General features: G+C 46.4%; 1 protein-coding gene across 1 annotated transcript in view; it reads right to left on the bottom strand.

Annotated features, from left to right (window-relative positions):
- Positions 1-288: 288 nt before the first annotated feature.
- Positions 289-21,094, bottom strand: part of LOC147084933 (uncharacterized) — a 44,403-nt gene continuing 23,597 nt past the window's right edge. Inside the window, exon 4 of the mRNA XM_085979378.1 lies at positions 289-1,175. Within this exon, the coding sequence (XP_085835504.1) occupies positions 289-1,175 (887 nt within the window). The remainder of the gene's footprint in view (positions 1,176-21,094) is intronic.

Genomic DNA, 21,094 nt, shown 5'->3' with positions numbered 1-21,094 from the left:
GTATCATTAGAACAATTGTTCCCATCAGAAGAGAAGCTGAATCACCTGGGCATGTTCAGTCTTCGTTTATTTTAATTTTAACAGTTAATAACAGGAAAACTTTTAACATAAGAATCACATCTGTGACGATACATAACACAGTGTATTATGGAGAATATATTACAGGAAGCATCGATTTGCAACTTTGCTTAAAATGTTGTACCAATATCGATGGATGCATAAAACATGTTGTGAGCTGTATTGCTTTCGCCGATAAATATTGTGTGGGAAACACTTCAGCTATTTCACTTATTTAAATAATTTTGCAATTGAATTCAGTGGATATTTTAACCCATTCTTTAACTCCTCTCTGAATTTATCCTGGGTCAACACATAAATACATGTGTTTGTGCAGCAATTGAGAACCTGAAGCATGAATCCCACCGATTCAATGTCATTAACATCATCATACACAATGACGGTAATACGGACAAATAGAAAATAAACAACCATGGTCGTCCATAACAAAATAAAACTGCCCGATATACTGAAGAGCAAAACGATGGATTTCCTGCGGTTCTCCATCTCGGGATCCTTGTGATTCTCTCCATTGCTGAGGCCCCGGAGTCCCCTGCGGACTCGACTGGACACTAAAATGTGTCTAGCGGTGAGAACATTGAGCAACAAAATCAGAACGAATGGGGCACAAGGGATTAAAGTAAGATTAAAGACGTCAAACGCTGCCCACACGGGTGAAGTAAGAAAGGTCGGTTTCCAGACACAACCCCGGGGTACGTTCTCCATTATATATTCAGGGTCAAATACAAAGTACCAGGGAATGTTTATTAAACAGCCCAGCGCACTCACCACACCGATAACGACAGCCGCCATTTTCTCGGTGCAATATTTTGTTTTCAGCTTCGGGCAACAAATGGCCACAAATCGATCGAAGGTGAAAACCACTGTGAACCAGACCGAGGCCGCTGTGGCTGCCCAAATGAGGACTATATTGAGACTGCACACGGGGGTAATGGTCAAGAATGAAACGGGGAAATAAATTTCAACAATGCAGCTTAATATTACATCCGTACAAACAACCAGGAGATCGGCCGTTGCCATGGCCACCAGGTAGCGAGTGATACATTTGGAGAGACCGCACTTTCCTTGGGACAGGATCACAATCGCCACCAAGTTAACTGCAAGAGAAACAAAGATTAGTGAGATTTGTTTCCACTCAGAGTCGCAGTAAAACCATCATTATTAAAGTTGTTTTGAGTGAACTTCCAAGTTATTATTGCACTGATTAATAGGAAATCATTCACGCACTGGTGGTTGCCATCTGCCATCTAATCTGAACTCGCATCGTTATCCAATTTCTCTCATAGCTCCCCTCATGCCCGCTACGAGCTCAACTTGCCTATGAGACCCACCTACTGCTCGCTCGATCCTATTCCAACCAAACTGCTGACCACCCAACTTCACTTCCTGGCCCCCATGTTAGCTGATATTGTTAACAGTTCTCTCTCCCCACATACTGTCCCCTCCCCTTCAAATCCGCCGTCATCAGCACCTGCTCAAAAAACAACCTTGAAGCCTCTGTCCTTGCCAACTACCGCCCAATCTCCAACCTCCCATTCCTTACCCCGTCCTTGATCGTGCTGTCTCCTCCCAAGACGCTGCCCATCTTTCACAGAATTCCATGTTTGAACCCCTGAAATCTGGTGTCACCCGCTGCCCCAGTACATAAACGGCCCTTAACAAAGTCACAAGTGGCATCCTATGCAACTGTGACTGTGGTAAGCTATCCCTCCTCTTCCTTCACGACCTGTCTGCATCCTTTGTCCAGACAATTCTCCTCCAATGCTTCTCCAGCCTCTGCCAGCTGCAGGGGACTGCACTCACTTGGTTCTAATCTTATCGATATAATCGGAGCCTGCAGCAGATTATCTGCCCACTCCCGCACCGTTACCTCTGGACTCCTCCTATTTATCATCTTCATGCTGCCCATCAGCGACATCATCCGATAACACAACGTCTGAATCAAAGGCATGCCGAAGACACCCAGCTCCATCTCAGCACCAGCTCACCCAACACGTCCCTTGCCCATAATTTTCACACTATTTGTCATGAACTATAATTTCCTCCAACTAAATATTGGGAAGACCGAAGCCATTGTATTCGGTCCCCGCTATAACCTTCATTCCCTCGCCACCGGCTCCATCCCTCCCTTGCAACTTTCTGAGGCTGGACCAGCCTTGCCCAAACTTGATGTTTTATTGAACCCGATATGAGCTTCTGACCAAATATCTGCTCCATCACAATGGCTGCCTGCTTCCACCTCTGTAACATCACCGACTCAGCCCCTGCCTCATCTCAACTGCTGGTGACCCCATCAACTCTGCCGCTGTGGCCTCTAGGATTGATTACCCCAACTCTCTTCTCTCCGGCCTACCATCTTCCAACCTTCATAAACTTGAGTCATCCAAATCTATGCTGCCCTTATCCCAACTCGCACCAAGTCCCGTTCACCCAGCACCCCCTGAGCTCGTGACCTTCATTGGCTTCCGGTCTGACAAAGCCTAAATTTTAATATTCTCATTCTTGTTTTCAAATCTCATCTGGACATTTAATGCCATCCCCAAACTTAGCATTACTGTTTGCGGGTCTGTATATAACTCCCACTAACTTTTTCTGTATCTTGGTATTTCTCAGCTCTACCTATACAGATTCCACATCACCAGAGCTAATATCCTTCCTAACAATTGTGTTAATCTCCTCTTTAACTAGCAATGCTGCCCCACATCCTTTTCCTTTTTGCCTGTCATTTCTGAATATTGAATATTGATGATGTTTTCCCTGCCTTGGTCAGCCTGGAACCATGTTTCTGTAATCCCATTCATATCATATCCGTTTACGTCTATTTGCGCAGCAAATTCATCCACCTGGTTACGAACGCTCCTCGCATTAAGACACAAAGCCTTCAGGCTTGTTTTTTAGCGCTCTTAGTCCTTTTAAAATTATCATTTACTGTGGCCATGTTTAATATAAACCCTTGATTTCTCTGATTGCCACTTTTGCTTTTCTCCTTCCTGTCTTTCGCCTTTGGTGCATTCCATGTTTCCCTTTCCTCTGTCTCCCTGCACTGGTTCCCAACCCCCTGCCCTTTTACTTTAAACCCTCCCCAACAGCACTAGCAAATACTCCCCCAAGGACATCGGTCCCGGTCCTGCCCATGTGCAAACCGTCCAGTTTGCCCTGGTCCCACCTCCGCAGAATCCATTCCAAAGTCCCAGGAATTTGAATCTCTCCCCCTTTCACCAGTCCTTTAGCCACGTATTCATCTGAAATATCCTTCTATTTCTACTTTGACTAGCACGTGGCACTGGTAGCAATCTTGAGATTACTACCTTTGAGGTCCTATTTTTAAATTTATCTCCTAACTGCCTGTATTAAACTTTTAGGACCTCATACCAGGTTTTAACCTATATCGTTGGTAACTTTATGCACCATGACAACTGGCTGCTCACCCCCCCCCACCCAGAATGCCCAGCAGCTGCTCCAAGGCATCCTTGACCCTTGCACCAGGGAGGCAACATACCATCCTGGAGTCTCATTTGCGGCCGCAGAAACGCCTATCTATTCCCCTTACAATAGAATCTTGAGATAAGGAGGAATTTCTTCACTCAGAGGGTTGTGAACCTTTGGAAATCTCTGCCGCAGTGGGCTGTGAATGCTGAGACTTTGAGTATATTCAAGGCTGTGATAGATAGATTTTTGGACTCTAGGGAGTCAAGGGATATGGAGGTCGGGCATGAAAGTAGAGTTGAGGTCGAAGATCAGCCATGATTTTTTTGATTGGCGGGGCAGGCAATAGGGGCAATGTGGCCTACACCTGATCTTATTTCTTATGTTCTTCTGTTCCTAAATGCATATAAACAATTAGGAAGTCAAAACAAAATACGAAATTAAATTAGCAACCAATATAGAAATAAATAGTTAAGTATTTGGTAAACACAGGAATAGGAAAATAGGGATATGGCTACCGAGGAATGCACAAGATAACCTCTAAAATAAAGGTAGTGAAATGAGAAATATTGAACAGTTATTTTACTGCAGTTTTTACCAGCGTCACAAACATGGTGCACGTGAAGTTAGCCAAAGAATTCAAAAAGGATACCACGGCTTCTAAGATAGACAGGAGCGAGATTTATAATGAACTAGACATTAATTAACTAGACGATAAAACCCGGGGTCTGCAAAGACAGTTACCACTCATACTCAAAGCTAAGGAAGAGATAGCAGAGGCACTATATATAGATATATTTATTTATTTATTTATTATATGTAAAACAAATTCTGTCATCCAGTTTGCTTAAAATCGGTGAGAGGAAAGGTATTGAAATCTTTGCTCAAACACAAAATAGAAAAAACTCTAAAATCCGAAAACATAATTGTCATAAATCGCAACTTCTACAAGAAGTAACTCAGGAAGTACTACTGAACGGCCAGCTGAGGGCGTCGCCCGAGGAGTATAAATACTAGGGTGTGAGCCCAGCTTGGCCAGAGACAGTCTGGAAACAGGAAGCTAATGGCTACTAACTAGAACTCCATGTTTTGTTACAAGTCGATTAAAGTGCATAGTGAGTCTTTATTACGTCAATAATAAAGACTTGTCGGCATGGATTTCAAAAGGGAAGGACAACTTTGACCAACATTATAGCATTATTTGACAAACTAGCAGAGAGAGTAGGTAAGGGTAAGTTAGTGAATGTAGTATACATAGACGTTCAAAGAGCTTCCACCGCCATAGTAGATTCGTGGCTAAGATCCGAGCATGTAGACTCAGTGGACAAGTAGCTGCATGGATAGCAAACTGGCTGCTAAATAGAAAACTGAGGGTAAAGATTAAAGGTAGTTGCTCAGATTGGCGGAAGGTGGGAAGTGTTGTTCCACAGGGGTCACGTTTGGTTACAATTTATAGTGGAGGTTTGGACTTGGGAATCAGAAGTATAACATCAAAATTTACGGATTACACCAAATTATGGTGTAAAGTTAACACTGAGGAAATCTGTGACAAAATTCAAGAAGATATTAACAGAATGGAATCAAGGAGAGTAAATGATAAATGGTTTTCAATAAATATATATGTGAGGTGGTGAATTTTGTTAGGTTGAATAAGGAGGCCACATGAGCCTTGGAAAATTAGAGTCCAAATGGGGGAGAGAAGAAAACGGATTTAGGGGGACAAATTCACAAATTATTAAAAGTAGCTAAGGAGGTTTAGGAAGCCATAAAACGTGCAGTCAAAGCAACGGAGTTTCTTTCTAGAGGAATGGGTTGCAATGACAGAGGAGGTATGTTAAACTTATATAGAACAGCGGAGAGACCACACTTAGAGTGCAGTGCACAGTCATGATCTGCTTAGTACAAGTATGCAGAAGCACTGGAGAAAGTGCAAAATGGGTTAGAATTTGAAACACGTTTGCATTCAATAAGATCATTGCTGATCTGATTTGGCCTCAACTCCACTTTTCTGCCTGCTCCTCATTACCCTTGACTCCTCCATATTTCAAAAATCCGTCTATCTCCATATTGAATATATTCAATGACACAGCCTCCACAGCTGTCTGAGATAGAGAATGTAAAAGATTCACGACCTGCTAAGAGAGAAGAAATTCCACCTCATCTCCGTTTTAAATCGGCGACCCCTTATTCTGAAACTATGACCGAGATCTGGATTCCACCCACGGGGAAATATCCTCTCCACATCAACCTAGTAAAGCAGCCTCAGAATCGTATATGTTACAATAAGTTTACATTTAATTCTTCTAAACTCCAATGAGTATTGGCACAACCTGCGCAACCTTTCTTCATAAAACAACCCCCAGGGGGAATGAGTCTGACTGGATTGCTCTACAGAGAGCCGGCATGGAGTCGGTGGGCCAATGGCCTCCTTCTGTGCCATTATGACGCTATGACTCTATGACATATTGGCCTAGAAATTCAGTTGGTTGCGCCAGCCGTTAGCACCTTAGGAGGAGTAGATTCCGGGTGCGAGGCGGCTTGCGCCCGGGAGAAGCGTGAACTGCGCCTCGCCCCAACTTCACTAGAGATTTAGCGGCGGCGCAAAGTCTTTGCGTGCGCTCAGCTGCGTGCGCAGATCATGACGTCATTTCCTCGTGCAACGCCCTTTGTGCGCACCCAACCAGAACTTCAGTCGCGCCGCCCCTTTGTGCACCTGGCGCCCCTAACGAATGTGAAGTGGAACGGTGCTCAGCCGATGCGGGGCGCGGGGGCGCAAATTAAAGGGCACTCATCCTGCAGTATAAAACACTGCCATTTTGCAGCACACCTTCTTGCGAAACGGATCTTTGGGGAGAGACCAAGGTAGATAGCTTTCTGCTTTGGCCCAACACTCGGACAGGTACTTCTGGCTTCAGGCCACAGCTTTCAAAAAGTTTTTGCCTTCATTGACATCTCATTGTTTGCCAGCATATTATGGGGGCTGCAATGGGTGTAAACGCTGGCTTTCTCAATTACATCCAAAGGGCTCAGAGAAGCCATGAGAGACTGGCAGCCCTGGCTAGACGGTAGAGGGGGCAACAGGCGTCGGCAAAGGAGGCCTTACCCACCCAGGGTATACAGCCAGCAGTTCTCCTATCTCCAGATGTCTGAGGAGCAGTGTGTTCAGAGGCTGCGATTCAGAAGGGAGGTGGTCACAGAGAACTGCCAGCTGCTTGCCGGTGATCTGCAGCCACAGCTGAGGTGCAGGACGTCTCTGTCGGTGGCAGTGAAGGCGACGGTGGCTCTCAACTTTTATGCCACCGGCCCCTTCCAAGCCGCTACTGGCGACATTGCCAACATCTCCCAATTCGCCGTGCATTGCTGCATCCGCCAGGTGACCAATGCCCTTTTCAAAAGGAGACGTCCGTTCAGCTCCTTCTCCATGGCCCTTGCCAAGCAGCAACAGCATGCAATGGGCTTTGCAGCATTCGCGGGCTTCCCCATGGTGCAGGGCACCATTGACTGTACGCATGTGGCTTTGCGGGTACCTCTGGAGAATGCCGAGGATTACCGCAACCGGAAGGGCTACCATTCGCTGAACGTACAGCTGGTGTGTGACCACAGGCAGCTCATCCTAGCTGTCAATGCCCGCTTTCCAGGCAGCAGCCACGATGCCTTCTTCCTCCGACAGACTTCTGTGGCAGACATGTTCCAGGCCCAGCCTCACCCACGAGGATGGCTTATCAGGGACAAAGGCTATCCTTTGTGTACCTGGCTGATGACCCCGCTCCGTGCGCCCAGCACCCCTGCTGAAGAGCGATATAACGAGAGCCATCAATCGACCAGGAACATCATCGAACAAACAATCGGCGTCCTGAAGCAATAGTTCCGCTGTCTCGATCATTCCGGGGGAGCACTGCAGTATTCGCCTGAGCGAGTCTCCCATTTCATCATCGTTTGCTGCATGCTGCACAACCTGGCTATCCGCAGGACTCAGCCACTGCCACCACACATTGGAGGACCACCTGAGGAGGAGGAGCAGGAGGAGGAGGAGGAGGACCAGCACAGGAGGGAGGCACAAAGTGCAAGGGCCGCCCGTCGCTGGCTTATTGAACGTCGGTTCTAGGCCCCCTCTCAGGGACCGGCTTGTGCCAATGTCAGCAGATGAATGTAGCCACTCCACAAGCCCTCAGCCGAGCAGGGCAACCAGGACTTAACCAAAAAACCATTCACACTGCAATTTAACAACAAAAATTTATTGAAAACCTCTGCCCTTCCCACATTACATGCTCATGTGGAGAAGCCCCCTCCAAAAACACAAAAATACCAGTCTCGGCCTTACAAAAAGAAAGAAAGACACCAGTCTCAGCCTTACACAAATAAAGAAAGACACCAGTCTCGGCCTTACACAAATAAAGATATACACCAGTCTCGGCCTTACACAAATAAAGATAGACATCAGTCTCGGCCTTACACAAATAAAGATAGACACCAGTCTCGGCCTTACACAAAAACAGATAGACACCAGTCTCGGCCTTACACCCAAACAACTGCACAAGTGTCGGCCTTCCAACAAGCACCAGGCATTTGTGCATACCTCTATTTTTTGCCCTGCGAGGGCGATGCCTTGCGCATCCTTGCCTGGCCCCTGCCCGCCCTGCTGCTCCTCCTCAATGGGAGCCCAGTGGCTGCAGCAAGGCTGGGGGAAGGCTGCTGAGGGGCAGGTGGCGAGACGGCAGATGCCCTTGGGGGTCGGCCTGCACCAGCTCTGGCCTTGGAGGGGCCGGCTGCTGACTGCTCCAACTGTGGCTGGGCGGCAGCAGTCTGTCCAGCAGCTCGTGGCAGCTGCAATGGTGGAGTGGCAGTGTCGGCTGCAGGGATGGTGGCAACCTGGCAGATCGCAGGTGCTCGCTGGTCACCTGACACATTGGCACTCGCACGGGCCAGCAGTGCAGCATGCGCAGCAACCAGATGAAGGACAGATTGCTGGGCTGCTGCTGCACGGCGAGTGCCCTGGCGAGGCCTCGCTGATCCAGCGAGGGTGGCAGCAGTTAGTGCCCGTGTGGCCCTGGTCTGTGTCCGCAATACACCAGCCAGTGAATGGACGGCACGACTGAGCACTTGCTAGAAGCCGACTGTGCTGCCGTGAAGCCCTGCAGACTCGTGGCCTGTGCTGCCGCGATGTCCTGCAGACTCCTGGCCTGTGCTGCATTGATGTCCTGCACACTCCTGGCCTGTGCTGCACTGAATTGTTGCAGACTCCTGGCCTGTGCTGACCCGAATTCCTGCACACTCCTTGCCAGTGACTCTATGGAGTCAGGCATGCGTGCCACTGCAGCCATGAGCTCAGTGTGCCTCCACTCAGCCTGGATGGCCATTTCCTCTAGGAGGCGCACCTCCTCTGCGCTGACCGTCGCAGGACTGGAGGCAGCACTCACCCTCTGGAGAGAAGTCCGCCGAGCTTCCCCACCCCTCCCGCATGGCTGCAGGCCGCTGGTCCCCGGAGCTTCACTCTCCTCCGACCCTTCCCCCGGCTCACCTCCAGGGAAGACGTGTCCCCTACATCGGTATGGGCTGGCGCGGCTGAAGGTGGCACTGATGGGCCGGCTTCCTCTTCCTCCTCCTCGTCTTCTGAAGGGCTGACAGTGGCAGCTTGAGGGCCCGCCTCCTCACCTGGCGATTCACCATCTGAAAGCAGGAAGGCACAAGAGTAGCTTTAGAGTGAGGACAGGGCGGCAGCGAGGGAGGCATGAGTGGTGCCATTCACCACATTGGTCGGACAGTGGCAAAGGATGCTGATCTGATGCGCAAGTGGAATGAGAGAGGTCCAAAAGGTCATGCCCTTACCATTGGTGCCCAGAACAGGGTTGGCATCTCCAGTGGCGACGAGGCCAATCAGCCGGCCTCCCATAATGCGCTCCACACGCTGGTCGAGGTCGGAGAGCTCTTTGATGACAGGATGGCCTCCCCCGGTCTCAGTTTGGTTGCGCCGGTTGTGCGCAACCTTGGCCTGCAAGAGAAAGGATGGCCTCTAAGTACAGTGTGTAGGCCTGATCTTGTCTGCACTGCCTCCCATGGTCGAATAGCTTGTACAGTGTGTAGCCCTGATCTTGTCTGCACTGCCTCCCATGGTCGAATAGCTTGGACAGTGTGTAGCCCTGATGTTGTCTGCACTGCCTCCCATGGTCGAATAGCTTGTACAGTGTGTAGCCCTGATCTTGTCTGCACTGTCTCCCATGGTCGAATTGCTTGGACAGTGTGTAGGCCTGATCTTGTCTGCACTGCCTCCCATGGTCGAATAGCTTGTACAGCGTGTAGCCCTGATCTTGTCTGCACTGCCTCCCATGGTCGAATAGCTTGTACAGTGTGTAGCCCTGATCTTGTCTGCACTGTCTCCCATGGTCGAATTGCTTGGACAGTGTGTAGCCCTGATCTTGTCCGCACTGGCTCCCATGGTCGAATTGCTTGGACAGTGTGTAGGCCTGATCTTGTCTGCACTGCCTCCCATGGTCGAATAGCTTGGACAGTGTGTAGCCCTGATCTTGTCTGCACTGCCTCCCATGGTCGAATAGCTTGGACAGTTTGTAAAGTGCTGAATGTGCAAGTGATTTTCATGCCAGTCCCATAGCTGCTGGGTAAGGGCTGGCCATTAGGGCTTTCAGGTCCCTTTGCCCATAATGTGAGGTGCACATGCAAGGATGAGGAGGACACTGGAAAGGGTACTCACCCTGACAACCCGAGTGAGGTCATTGAACTTCTTCTGGCATTGCACAGCAGTCCTGGCAACCAAGCTGTGGGAAGAGACCCTGTTGGACACCTCCCTCCAGGCTTTCCGGTAGGCGCTGGGCAGTGGCCTCTTGCCACCTTCTGGGTACAAAACATGGCGCCTGCGCTCCACTCCGCCAACCAGCACCCTCAGGTCACCGTCGCTGAAGCGCTGCGCTCTCTCCCTGGCCTTCTCCATAGTCCTGGGCGTTGTACAGGTGAAGCTGAAGAGGTCAGGCCTAGGTTGAGGGCTGCAGTGTGCAGGGCGTGGCAGGTAAACAAATCGACCCTCCCCCTTTAAGAGCTGACCGGCGCCAGAGTGTCTGCCGTCAATCAAAAACTCGCCGCACCGGTGCTGCGCCCGGCCTCGGGGGTATCGCTCAGCACCGCTGGCTTAGCACCTAAAGATAGTCGTGCATCGCCTGTTTTAGCGCAGCAGCAACCTCTTGGGGCGTTGCGACTGAATATCGGCGAAGGGGGCGCGTCTTTGCGCCGGGCGCAAACTTTCGCGGCCGCCCGACTTTACTGCCCCAAAAGTGGCTGTACTGAATTTCTAGGCCATAGAGGCTGCGGCGCTTAGCGTAGATGCACTTAAGTAGCAACTAGTTAAGTGCAGGAGGCAAACATGAATCGAAGGATATGTTGGTGGAGTGAGATGAAGAAAGGTGGGAGATGTCTCTCGTGGAACATAAACTCTGGCATAGATCAGTAGTGCAGAATGGCTGGTTTCTGTGATGTAAAATTGTTCATCATTCTATTCTATGTAATGGGAATCATGCGGGGTGAAGGTACAATGGAAACCGTGCAGGGCGAAAATGCAGAGGGGTTTGGGCAGGGGGAAGGTGCAGTGCGGTTTGAGCAGGGGGAAGGTGCAGTAGGGTTTGGGCAGGGGGAAGGTGCAGTGGGGTTTGGGCAGGGGGAAGGTGCAGTGAGGTTTGAGCAGGGGGAGGGTGCAGTGGGGTTTGTGCAGGGGGAAGGTGCAGTGGGGTTTGTGCAGGGAGAAGGTGTAGTGGGGTTTGGGCAGAGGGAAGGTGCAGTGGGGTTTGGGCAGGGTGAAGGTGGATTGGGGTTTGGGCAGGGTGAAGGTGCATTGGGGTTTGGGCAGGGAGAAGGTGCAGTGGGGTTTGGGCAGGGGGAAGGTGCATTGGGGTTTGGGCAGGGTGAAGGAGCAATGGTGTTTGGGCAGGCTGAAGGTGCAGTGGGGTTTGGGCAGGGGGAAGGTGCTGTGGGGTTTGGGCAGGGGGAAGGTGCAGTGGGGTTTGAGCAGGGGGAAGGTGCAGAGGGGTTTGGGCAGGGGGAAGGTGCAGTGGGATTTGAGCAGAGGGAAGGTGCAGTGGGGTTTGAGCAGGGGGAAGGTGCAGTGGGGTTTGGGCTAAGGGGAAGATGCATTGGGTTTTCCGCAGAGGCAAGGTGAAGTGGGGTTTGGGCAGGGGGAAGGTGCAGTGGGGATTGAGCAGGGTGAAGGTGCAGTGGGGTTTGAGCAGGGGGAAGGTGCAGTGGGGTTTGGGCAGGGGGAAGGCGCAGTGGGTTTTGGGCAAGGGGAAGGTGCAGTGGGGTTTGGGCAGTGGAAGGTGAAGTGGAGTTTGGGCAGGGGGAAGGTGCAGTGGGGTTTGAGCACGGGGAAGGTGCAGTGGGGTTTGAGCAGGGTGAAGGTGCAGTGGGTATTGGGCACAGGGATGGTGCAGTGGGGTTTGGGCAGAGGGAAGGTGCAGTGGGGTTTGGGCAGGGGGAAGGTGCAGTGGGGCTTTGGCAGGGGGAAGGTGCAGTGGGGTTTTAGCAGAGGGAAGGTGCAGCGGGGTTTGAGCATGGCAAAGGTGCAGTGGGGTTTGAGCAGGGGGAATGTGCAGTGGGGTTTGGGCAGGGAGAAGGTGCAGTGGTGTTTGGGCAGGGGGAAGGTGCAGTATGGTTTGGGCAGGGGGAAGGTGCAGTGGGGTTTGGGCAGGGGGAAGGTGCAGTGGGGTTTGGGCAGGGGGAAGGTGCAGTGGGATTTGGGCAGGGTGAAGGTGTAGTGGGGTTTCGGCAGGGTGAAGGTGCATTGGGGTTTGGGCAGGGTGAAGTTGCATTGGGGTTTGGGCAGGGTGAAGGTGCATTGGGGTTTTGGCAGGGTGAAGGTGCAGTGGGGTTTGGGCAGCGTGAAGGTGCATTGGGGTTTGGGAAGGGGGAAGGAGCAGTGGGGTTTGCGCAGGGGGAAGGTGCAGTGGGGTTTGGGCACGGGGAAGGTGCAGTGGTGTTTGGGCAGGGGGAAGGTGCAATGTGTTTTGGGCAGGGGGAAGGTGCAGTGGGGTTTGGGCAGGGGGAAGGTGCAGTGGGGTTTGAGCAGGGGGAAGGTGCAGTGGGGATTGGGCAAGGGGGAAGGTGCAGTGGGGTTTGGGCAGGGGGAAGGTGCAGTGGTGTTTGGGCAGGGGGAAGGTGCAGTGGGGTTTGAGCAGGGGGAAGGTGCAGTGGGGTTTGGGCAGGGGGAAGGTGCAGTGGGGTTTGTGCAGGGGGAAGGTGCAGTGGGGTATGGGCAGGGGGAAGGTGCAGTGGGGTTTGGGCAGGGGGAAGGTGCAGTGGGGTTTGGGCAGGGGGAAGGTGCAGTGGGGTATGGGCAGGGTGAAGGTGCAGTGGGGTTTGAGCAGGGGGAAGGTGCAGTGGGGTTTGGGCAGGGGGAAGGTGCAGTGGGGTTTGTGCAGGGGGAAGGTGCAGTGGGGTTTGAGCAGGGGGAAGGTGCAGTGGGGTTTGGGGAGGGGGAAGGTGTAGTGGGGTTTGGGCAGGGGGAAGGTGCAGCGGGGTTTGGGCAGGGGGAAGGTGCAGCAGGGTTTGGGCAGGGGGAAGGTGCAGTAGGGTTTGGGCAGGGGGAAGGTGCAGTGGGGTTTGGGCAGGGGGAAGGTGCAGTGGGGTTTGGGCAGGGGGAAGGTGCAGTGGGGTTTGGGCAGGGGGGAGGTGCAGTTGGGTTTGGGCAGGGTGAAGGTGCAGTGGGGTTTGGGCAGGGGAAAGGTGCAGGGGGGTTTGGGCAGGGTGAAGGTGCAGTGGGGTTTGGGCACGGGGGAAGGTGCAGCAGGGTTTGGGCAGGGGGAAGGTGCAGTGGGGTTTGAGCAGATGGAAGGTACAGTGGGGTTTGAGCAGGGGGAAGGTGCAGTGGTTTTTGGGCTGGTGGAAGGTGTAGTGGGATTTGGGCAGAGAGCAGTTGCAGTTGGGTGTGAGCAGCGGCAAGGTGCAGTGGTGTTTGGGCAGGGTGAAATTTCAATGGGGGCTCGGCCTGGTGATGGTTCAATGGGTACTGCGCCTGGCGAAGGAGAAATGGTGGGGATTGGAGCGGTTTAAACTGCAATGGGGACTTGGCAGGATGATAGAGAAGTGAAAAATAAGTAATGTGTTGTTGTAATTGCTGAAGCATTGCGATTTAGTTAGAGGTGGACCCATCCGTGATAGGAAGCCGCCAGAGCTCATGAATAGCGCCCTCTGGAGGGAAGCCAGGAGCAGATATTGGGCAGAAAGCGCAAGCACCGGATACGAGGATAGGTATATTTTCATACATAGATGCGGAGAAAGCTTCTACATTTACATGTTGGCAGCATCTGAAGATGGTTTGGGTGTAGGCTCCCCACTGCTGTCTGTCTGATATCAATTACGTTGCTGCTGTTGGCCACAGAGACTTTGCTTAGCAATGTTACAAACTGTGGATAAAACACTCGCTAATTCAAAGCAGAATTCCCTCCCTCCCCCCAGGCCTCGCCACTAGACCGAATGAAGAGATGAGTTTCATTTAATATGGATTAATTTGAAATATGAAAGTCAATATTATGATAATGAACAACAGATACATGGACAGAACTGTCATTGGATCTGCAATTTCGAGAAATTCATTCACATGGATTAAATATATATATAACCCATAAATTATACAATAATTATCCAAACACAAAAAACTGAAACAATCGAAGATTTGTCCTCTAAAACATCGACACAATTATCTACGAATTAAATACTAAAAAATCCAAAGAATTATCTAAACGATTATCAACGGAATTATCAAAATAATTATTTATTGAATTATTCAACGAATTTCAACAGAATTCCGAACTCAGTTATGCACTCAATTATCTAGTTAAAGAACTTGTGAAATATCCAAAGAATTATCCGCTCTATTATCAATCAAATTTAATACTGAAATATCCAGATAATTATCCTCTCAATTAACAATCAAATTAAACACTGAAATATCCAAAGAATTATCCTCTCAATTATCTGTAGAATTAGTAACTGAAAGATACGAAGAATTATCTTCACAATTATCTATAGAATTAAACACTGAAAAATACAAAGATTTATCCTCACAATTATATATCGTATTAAACACTGAAAAGAAGGAAGAGTTATCCTCTCAGTTATCCTTCGAATTAAACACTGAAATATCTGCACAATTATCCTCTCAATTAACCATCGAATTAAACTCTGAAATATACAAAGATTATCTTATCAATTATCCATCAAGTTAAACACTGAATTATTGTAATAATTATCCTCACAATTATCAACAGAATAAAACACAGAAATATACAAAGATGTATCCTCACAATTATCTATCGAATTAGACACTGAATATAAAAATAATAATCCTCTCAATTATCTATATAATTTATTATTGAAATATCCAAAGAATTAACCGCACTATTATCAATCAAATTAAACATTATAATATCCATCGAATTATTCTCTCAATTATATATAGAATTAAACACTGATATATACAATGAATTATCCACTCAATTATCTATAGAATTGAACATTGAAATATCCAAATATTTATACTCTCAATTATCCATCGAATTAAATACTGAAATATCCAAAGAAAGTTCCTCACAATTTTTTACAGAATTAAACACTGTTTTATTCAAAGAAATATCCTCACAGTTATCCACATAATGAAATACTGAAATATAGAGTCATAGTCATAGAGTTATACAGCACGGATAGAGGCCCTTCGGCCCATCGTGTCCACGCCGGCCATCAAGCCCTGTCTAATCTAATCCCATATTCCAGCATTTGGTCCGTAGCCTTGTATGCTATGGTATTTCAAGTGTTCATCCAAATGCTTCTTAAATGTTGTGAGGGTTTCTGCCTCCACAACCCTTTCAGGCAGTGAGTTCCAGACTCCAACCACCCTCTGGGTGAAAAAGTTCTTTCTCAAATCCCCTCTAAACCTCCCGCCCTTTACCTTGAATCTATGCCCCCTAGTTATTGACCCCTCTACTAAGGGAAAAAGCTCCTCAGCATCCATCCTATCTATGCCCCTCATAATTTTGTACACCTCAATCATGTCCCCCCTCAGCCTCCTCTGCTCCAAGGAAAACAAACCCAATCTGCCCAGTCTCTCTTCATAGCTGCAGTGCTCCAGCCCTGGTAACATCCTGGTGAACCTGCTCTGCACCCTCTCTAACGCGATCACATCCTTCCTGTAGTGTGGCGACCAGAACTGCACACAGTATTACAGCTGTGGCCTAACCAGTGTTTTATACAGCTCCATCATAACCTCCTTGCTCTTATATTCAATGCCTCGGCTAATGAAGGCAAGTATCCCATATGCCTTTTTTACCACATTTTCCACCTGTTCCGCCGCCTTCAGGGATCTGATCACTTGCATACCCAGATCCCTCTGACCCTCCGTCTTGCCTAGGGTCTTTCCATTCATTGTGTATTCCCTTGCCTTGTTAGTCCCCCCAAAGTGCATCACCTCGCACTTTTCCGGGTTGAATTCCATTTGCCACTGTTCCGCCCATCTGACCAACCCATCTATATCGTCCTGCAGACTGAGGCTACCCTCCTCGCTATTTACCACCCTACCAATTTTTGTATCATCCGCGAACTTACTGATCATACCTTTTACATTCATATCCAAGTCATTAATGTAGACCACAAACAGCAAGGGACCCAGCACCGATCCCTGTGGTACCCCACTGGCCACAGGCTTCCAGTCACAAAAACAACCTTCGACCATCACCCTCTGCCTTCTGCCACTAAGCCAGTTTTGTGTCCAATGTGCCAAGGCATCCTGGATTCCATGGGCTCTTACCTTCTTGACCAGTCTCCTGTGCGGGACTTTATCAAAGGCCTTACTGAAATCCATGTATACCACATCCACTGCGTTACCCTCATCCACACACCTAGTCACCCCCTCAAAAAATTCAATCAAATTAGTCAGACATGATCTTCCCTTGACAAAGCCATGTTGACTATCCCTGATTAATCCTTGCCTCTCCAAGTGGAGACAAATTTTGTCCCTCAGAATTTTTTCCAATAATTTTCCTACCACTGATGTTAGGCTGACTGGCCTGTAGTTCCCCGGTTTTTCCCTACTACCCTTCTTGAATAATGGTACTACATTAGCTGTTCTCCAGTCCTCTGGCACATCCCCTGTGGCTAGCGAGGTCCTGAATATATGTATTAGAGACCCCGCAATCTCTTCCTTTGCCTCACACAGCAGCCTGGGATACATTTCATCCAGGCCTGGGGATTTATCCATTTTTAGGCCAGCTAAAACCGCCAATACCTCCTCCCTCTCGATGTTAATATGTTCAAGCATATCACTGTCCCCCCGCCCTATTTCTATGTCTACATCGTCCTTCTCCATAGTGAAAACAGATGCAAAAAGTTAATTTAGAACCCCTCCTACATCTTCCGGCTCCACACACAGATTGCCACTTTTGTCCCTAATGGGCCCTATTTTTTCCCTAGTTATCCTCTTACCCTTAATATACTTATAAATCATCTTAGGATTTTCCTTTATTTTGCTCGCCAGTGTTATTTCATGGCCCCTCCTTGATCTTCTAATTTCTTTTTTAAGTATCCCCCTGCACTTTTTATACTCCTCTAGGGCTTCCTCCGTCTTTAGACTTTTGTATCTGCCAAAAGCCCTCCTTTTTTCCCTAATCCATTCTCGTATATCCTCTGACATCCAAGGTTCCCTGTGGTTTTTGGAACCACCCTTGACCTTTACGGGAACATGTTGCCATTGTACGATCTCAATCTCCCTTCTGAAAGCCTCCCATTGCTCCGATGCGGATTTTCCTACAAGTAGCTGATCCCAGTCCATTTTGGCCAGATCCTGCCTTATCCTATTAAAATCGGCCTTCCCCCCAATTTAGAACCTTTCTTTCCGGCCCATCCCTGTCCTTTTCCATGACCACCTTAAATCTTACCATATTATGGCCACTGTCACCAGAGTGCTCACCTACTAGCACTTTTTCCACTTGGCCGGTCACATTCCCTAGAATTAGGTCCAGTACCGCCCCCTCTCTTGTAGGACTTTCTACATGCTGGCTCAAAAAGCTCTCCTGGATGCACTTTAAGAATTCTGCACCCTCTGAGCCTTTCACATATCCAATTAATTATCCTCTCAATTATCCATCGAAGTAAACACTGAAATAAAGAAAGAATTATCCTCACAATTTTCTGTAGAATTATACACTGAAATATGCAAAGGTTTTTCCTCTCCATTATCCATCGAATTAAACACTGAAATACACAAATAATTATCCACTCAATTATCTAAACAATTAAACACTGAAATATACAAACATAGAGAAACATAGAAGTTAGGTGAAGGATTAGGCCATTCGGCCCCTCGAACATGGTCCGCCACTCAATGCGATCATGGCTGATCATACAAATTCAGTACCCGGTCCCTGCTTTCTCCCCATACCCCTTGATCCCTTTAGAATTAAAAAATATATCCAACTCCTTCTTGAATATATTTAATGAATTGGCCTCTATTGCCTTCTGTGGTAGAGAATTCCGCAGGTTCACCACTCTCTGGGTGAAGAAATTCCTCCTCATTTCTGTTCTAAATGGCCTACCCCTTATCCTTAGACTGTGACCCCTGGTTCTGGACTGCCTGACCATCGGGAACATCCTTCCTGCATCTAGTCTGTCCAATCCTGTCAGAATTGTATAAATTTCCATGAGATCCCCTTTCATTCTTCTAAACTCCAGTGAGTACAAGCCCAATCGACCCAATCTCTCCTCATACATCATTCCTGCCATCCCAGGTATCAGCCTGGTGAGTCTTCGCTGAACTCCTTCCATGGCAAGAACATCCTTCCTCAGATAAGGCGACTAAAACTGCACACAATACTCAACATGTGGTCTCATCAAGGCCCTGTACAACTGCAGCAAGACATCCTTATTCCTGTACTCAAACCCTCTCGCTACGAAGGCCAACATACCATTTGCCTTCTTAACCGCCTGCTGCACCTGCATGCTTACCTTCAGGTAAGGATGCAGGTGCAGCAGGCGGTTAAGAAGGACTATTATCTCAATAGTCGAAAGGATTATATCTCATTTTTCTATAGAATTAAAACCTGAAATATAAAAAGAATTATCCTCTCAATTATCCATCGAATAAAACACTGACATATCCAAAGAATTATCCTCTCAATTATCCATCAAGTTAAACACTGAAATATACAAAGAATTATCCTCTCAATTATCCATCGAATTAAACTTTGAAATATACAATGAATTATCCTCTTAATTATCTATCGAATTAAACTTTGAAATATACAAATAATAATCCTCTCAATTATCCTTCGTATTAAACATTGAAATTTCTTTTAAAAATATCCACACAACTATCGATATAATGGATCAATGAAATATCCAAAGAATTATTATTACAATATCTATAAATGTAGACATTGAAATATCGAAATAATTACCAACACAATTTTCCATCTAATTAAATACTGAATATCCAAATAATTATCCACTCAATTATCTATATAATTAAACACAAATATCTACAGAAATAAACACTGAAATGTACAAGGAATTATACTCTCAATTATGCACCGAATTAAACACTGAAGTATCCAAAGGATTATCTATGCAATTAACTATATAATTAAACACTGAAATATCCAAAGAATTATCCTCTCAATTTTTTATCGAAATGAACAGTGAAATATCCAAAGAATAATCCACGCAATTATTCATCGAATTTAATGCTGAAATCTACAAAGAAATATCCTCTCAATTATCTATAGAATTAAATACTGAAATATCTGAGGAATTATCCTCTCAATTATCTGTAGAAATAAACACTGAAATATCTGAGCAACTATCCTCTCAATTACCTATAGAATTAAACACTGAAATATCTGAAGAATTATCCTCACAATTATCGACAGAATTATGCACTGAAATATCTGAAGAATTATCCTCACAATTATCTACAGAATTATGCACTGAAATATCTGAAGCATTATCCTCTCAATTATCTATAGAATTAAACACTGAAATATCTGAAGAATTATCCTTTCAATTATATATAGAATTAATCACTGAAATATCTGAGGAATTATCCTCTCAATTATCTATAGAATTAAACACTGAAATATCTAAAGAATTACCAACACAAGTTTCCATCGAATTAGCACTGAATATCCAAATAATTATCCACTCAATTATCTATATAATTAAACATAATTCTCTGCAGAAATAAACACTGAAATGTACAATGAATTATACTCTCGATTCTGCATCGAATTAAACAGTGAAATATCCAAAGAATAATCCTCACAATATCTATATAATTAAACACTGAAATATACAAAGAATAATCCAAACAATTATACATCGAATTTAACACTGAAATCTACAAAGAATTATCCGCTCAATTATCCATCGAATTAAACTGAAATCTACAAAGAATTATCTTCACAATTGTCCGCAGATTAAATACTCAAATGTCCAAAGAATTATCCATACAATTATCTAAAGAATTAAACACTGTACTATGCAATGAATTATTATCTCAACTATCTATGGAATTAAACACTGAAATATCCATAGAATTATCCACTCAATTATCTATAGAATTAAACACTGAAACATGCAACGAATTATACTTTCAATTGTCCATCGAATTATTCACTGAAATATCTAAAGAATTATCCTTTCAATTGTCCATCGAATTAAACACTGAAATATCCAAAGAATTATCCTTTCAATTGTCCATCGAATTAAACACTGAAATATCCAAAGAATTATCCACACAATTATCTATAGAATTAAACACTGAAATATGCAAATAATTATCATCTCTATTATCCATTGAATTGAACACTGAAATATCCAAAGAATTATCCACACAATTATCAATCCAATTAAACACTGAAATATACAAAGAATTGTCCTCTCAAATATCCATCGAATTAAACACTGAAATATACAAAGAATAATCCACACAATTATACATTGAATTAAACACTAGAATCTACAAAGTATTCATCTCTCAATTACGTACAGAATTAAACACTGAATTAGCCAAAGAATTATCCTCACAATTATCTACCGAATCAAACACTGACTTACTCAAATTATTTTGTTCTGCATTATCCACTGATCTATCCAAATATAACTTCTTTCTGGGCTCCTATTCACTTACAGGATATTATTAAAATATTATCTTCAACAGACACATGGTTCGGTTCCCCTGCACTTCTTGCTGCAATGATCCTACTATAATGTAACCATTGAATGATTGGTATTTCTACAAACCTCTGACATTCAGCACTCCCTGAATGACATTTTAGTTTTGTTATAGTTTTAGGTACCAGAGAGATACTAGAACACACAACTTCCTGAAATAAATGCCGGAGCGCTGGCAACAAAGCCAAACCAACAAAAATATATATTGAAACGAAGCTTACTGGGAGAACCTGTAACTTCAGGGAGAGCCATTCCAATAAGCATTGAGCTTAATGTTAAAGGATTGAGTTATGCTCAATAATATGATGCACCACTTTCTAACTGGAGAGATATAGGAGTCCACCCAGAGCCGATTCTCATCTGTAATTAATGCGGT

The sequence above is a fragment of the Somniosus microcephalus genome, unplaced genomic scaffold (assembly GCF_052327205.1).
Source record: "Somniosus microcephalus isolate GS21.2 unplaced genomic scaffold, FLI_Smic_1.0 unresolved_chr9, whole genome shotgun sequence".
Lineage (NCBI taxonomy): Eukaryota > Metazoa > Chordata > Chondrichthyes > Squaliformes > Somniosidae > Somniosus > Somniosus microcephalus.
The sequence above is the reverse complement of the archived record's forward strand: the minus strand, read 5'-3'. Positions and strand labels throughout refer to the sequence as shown.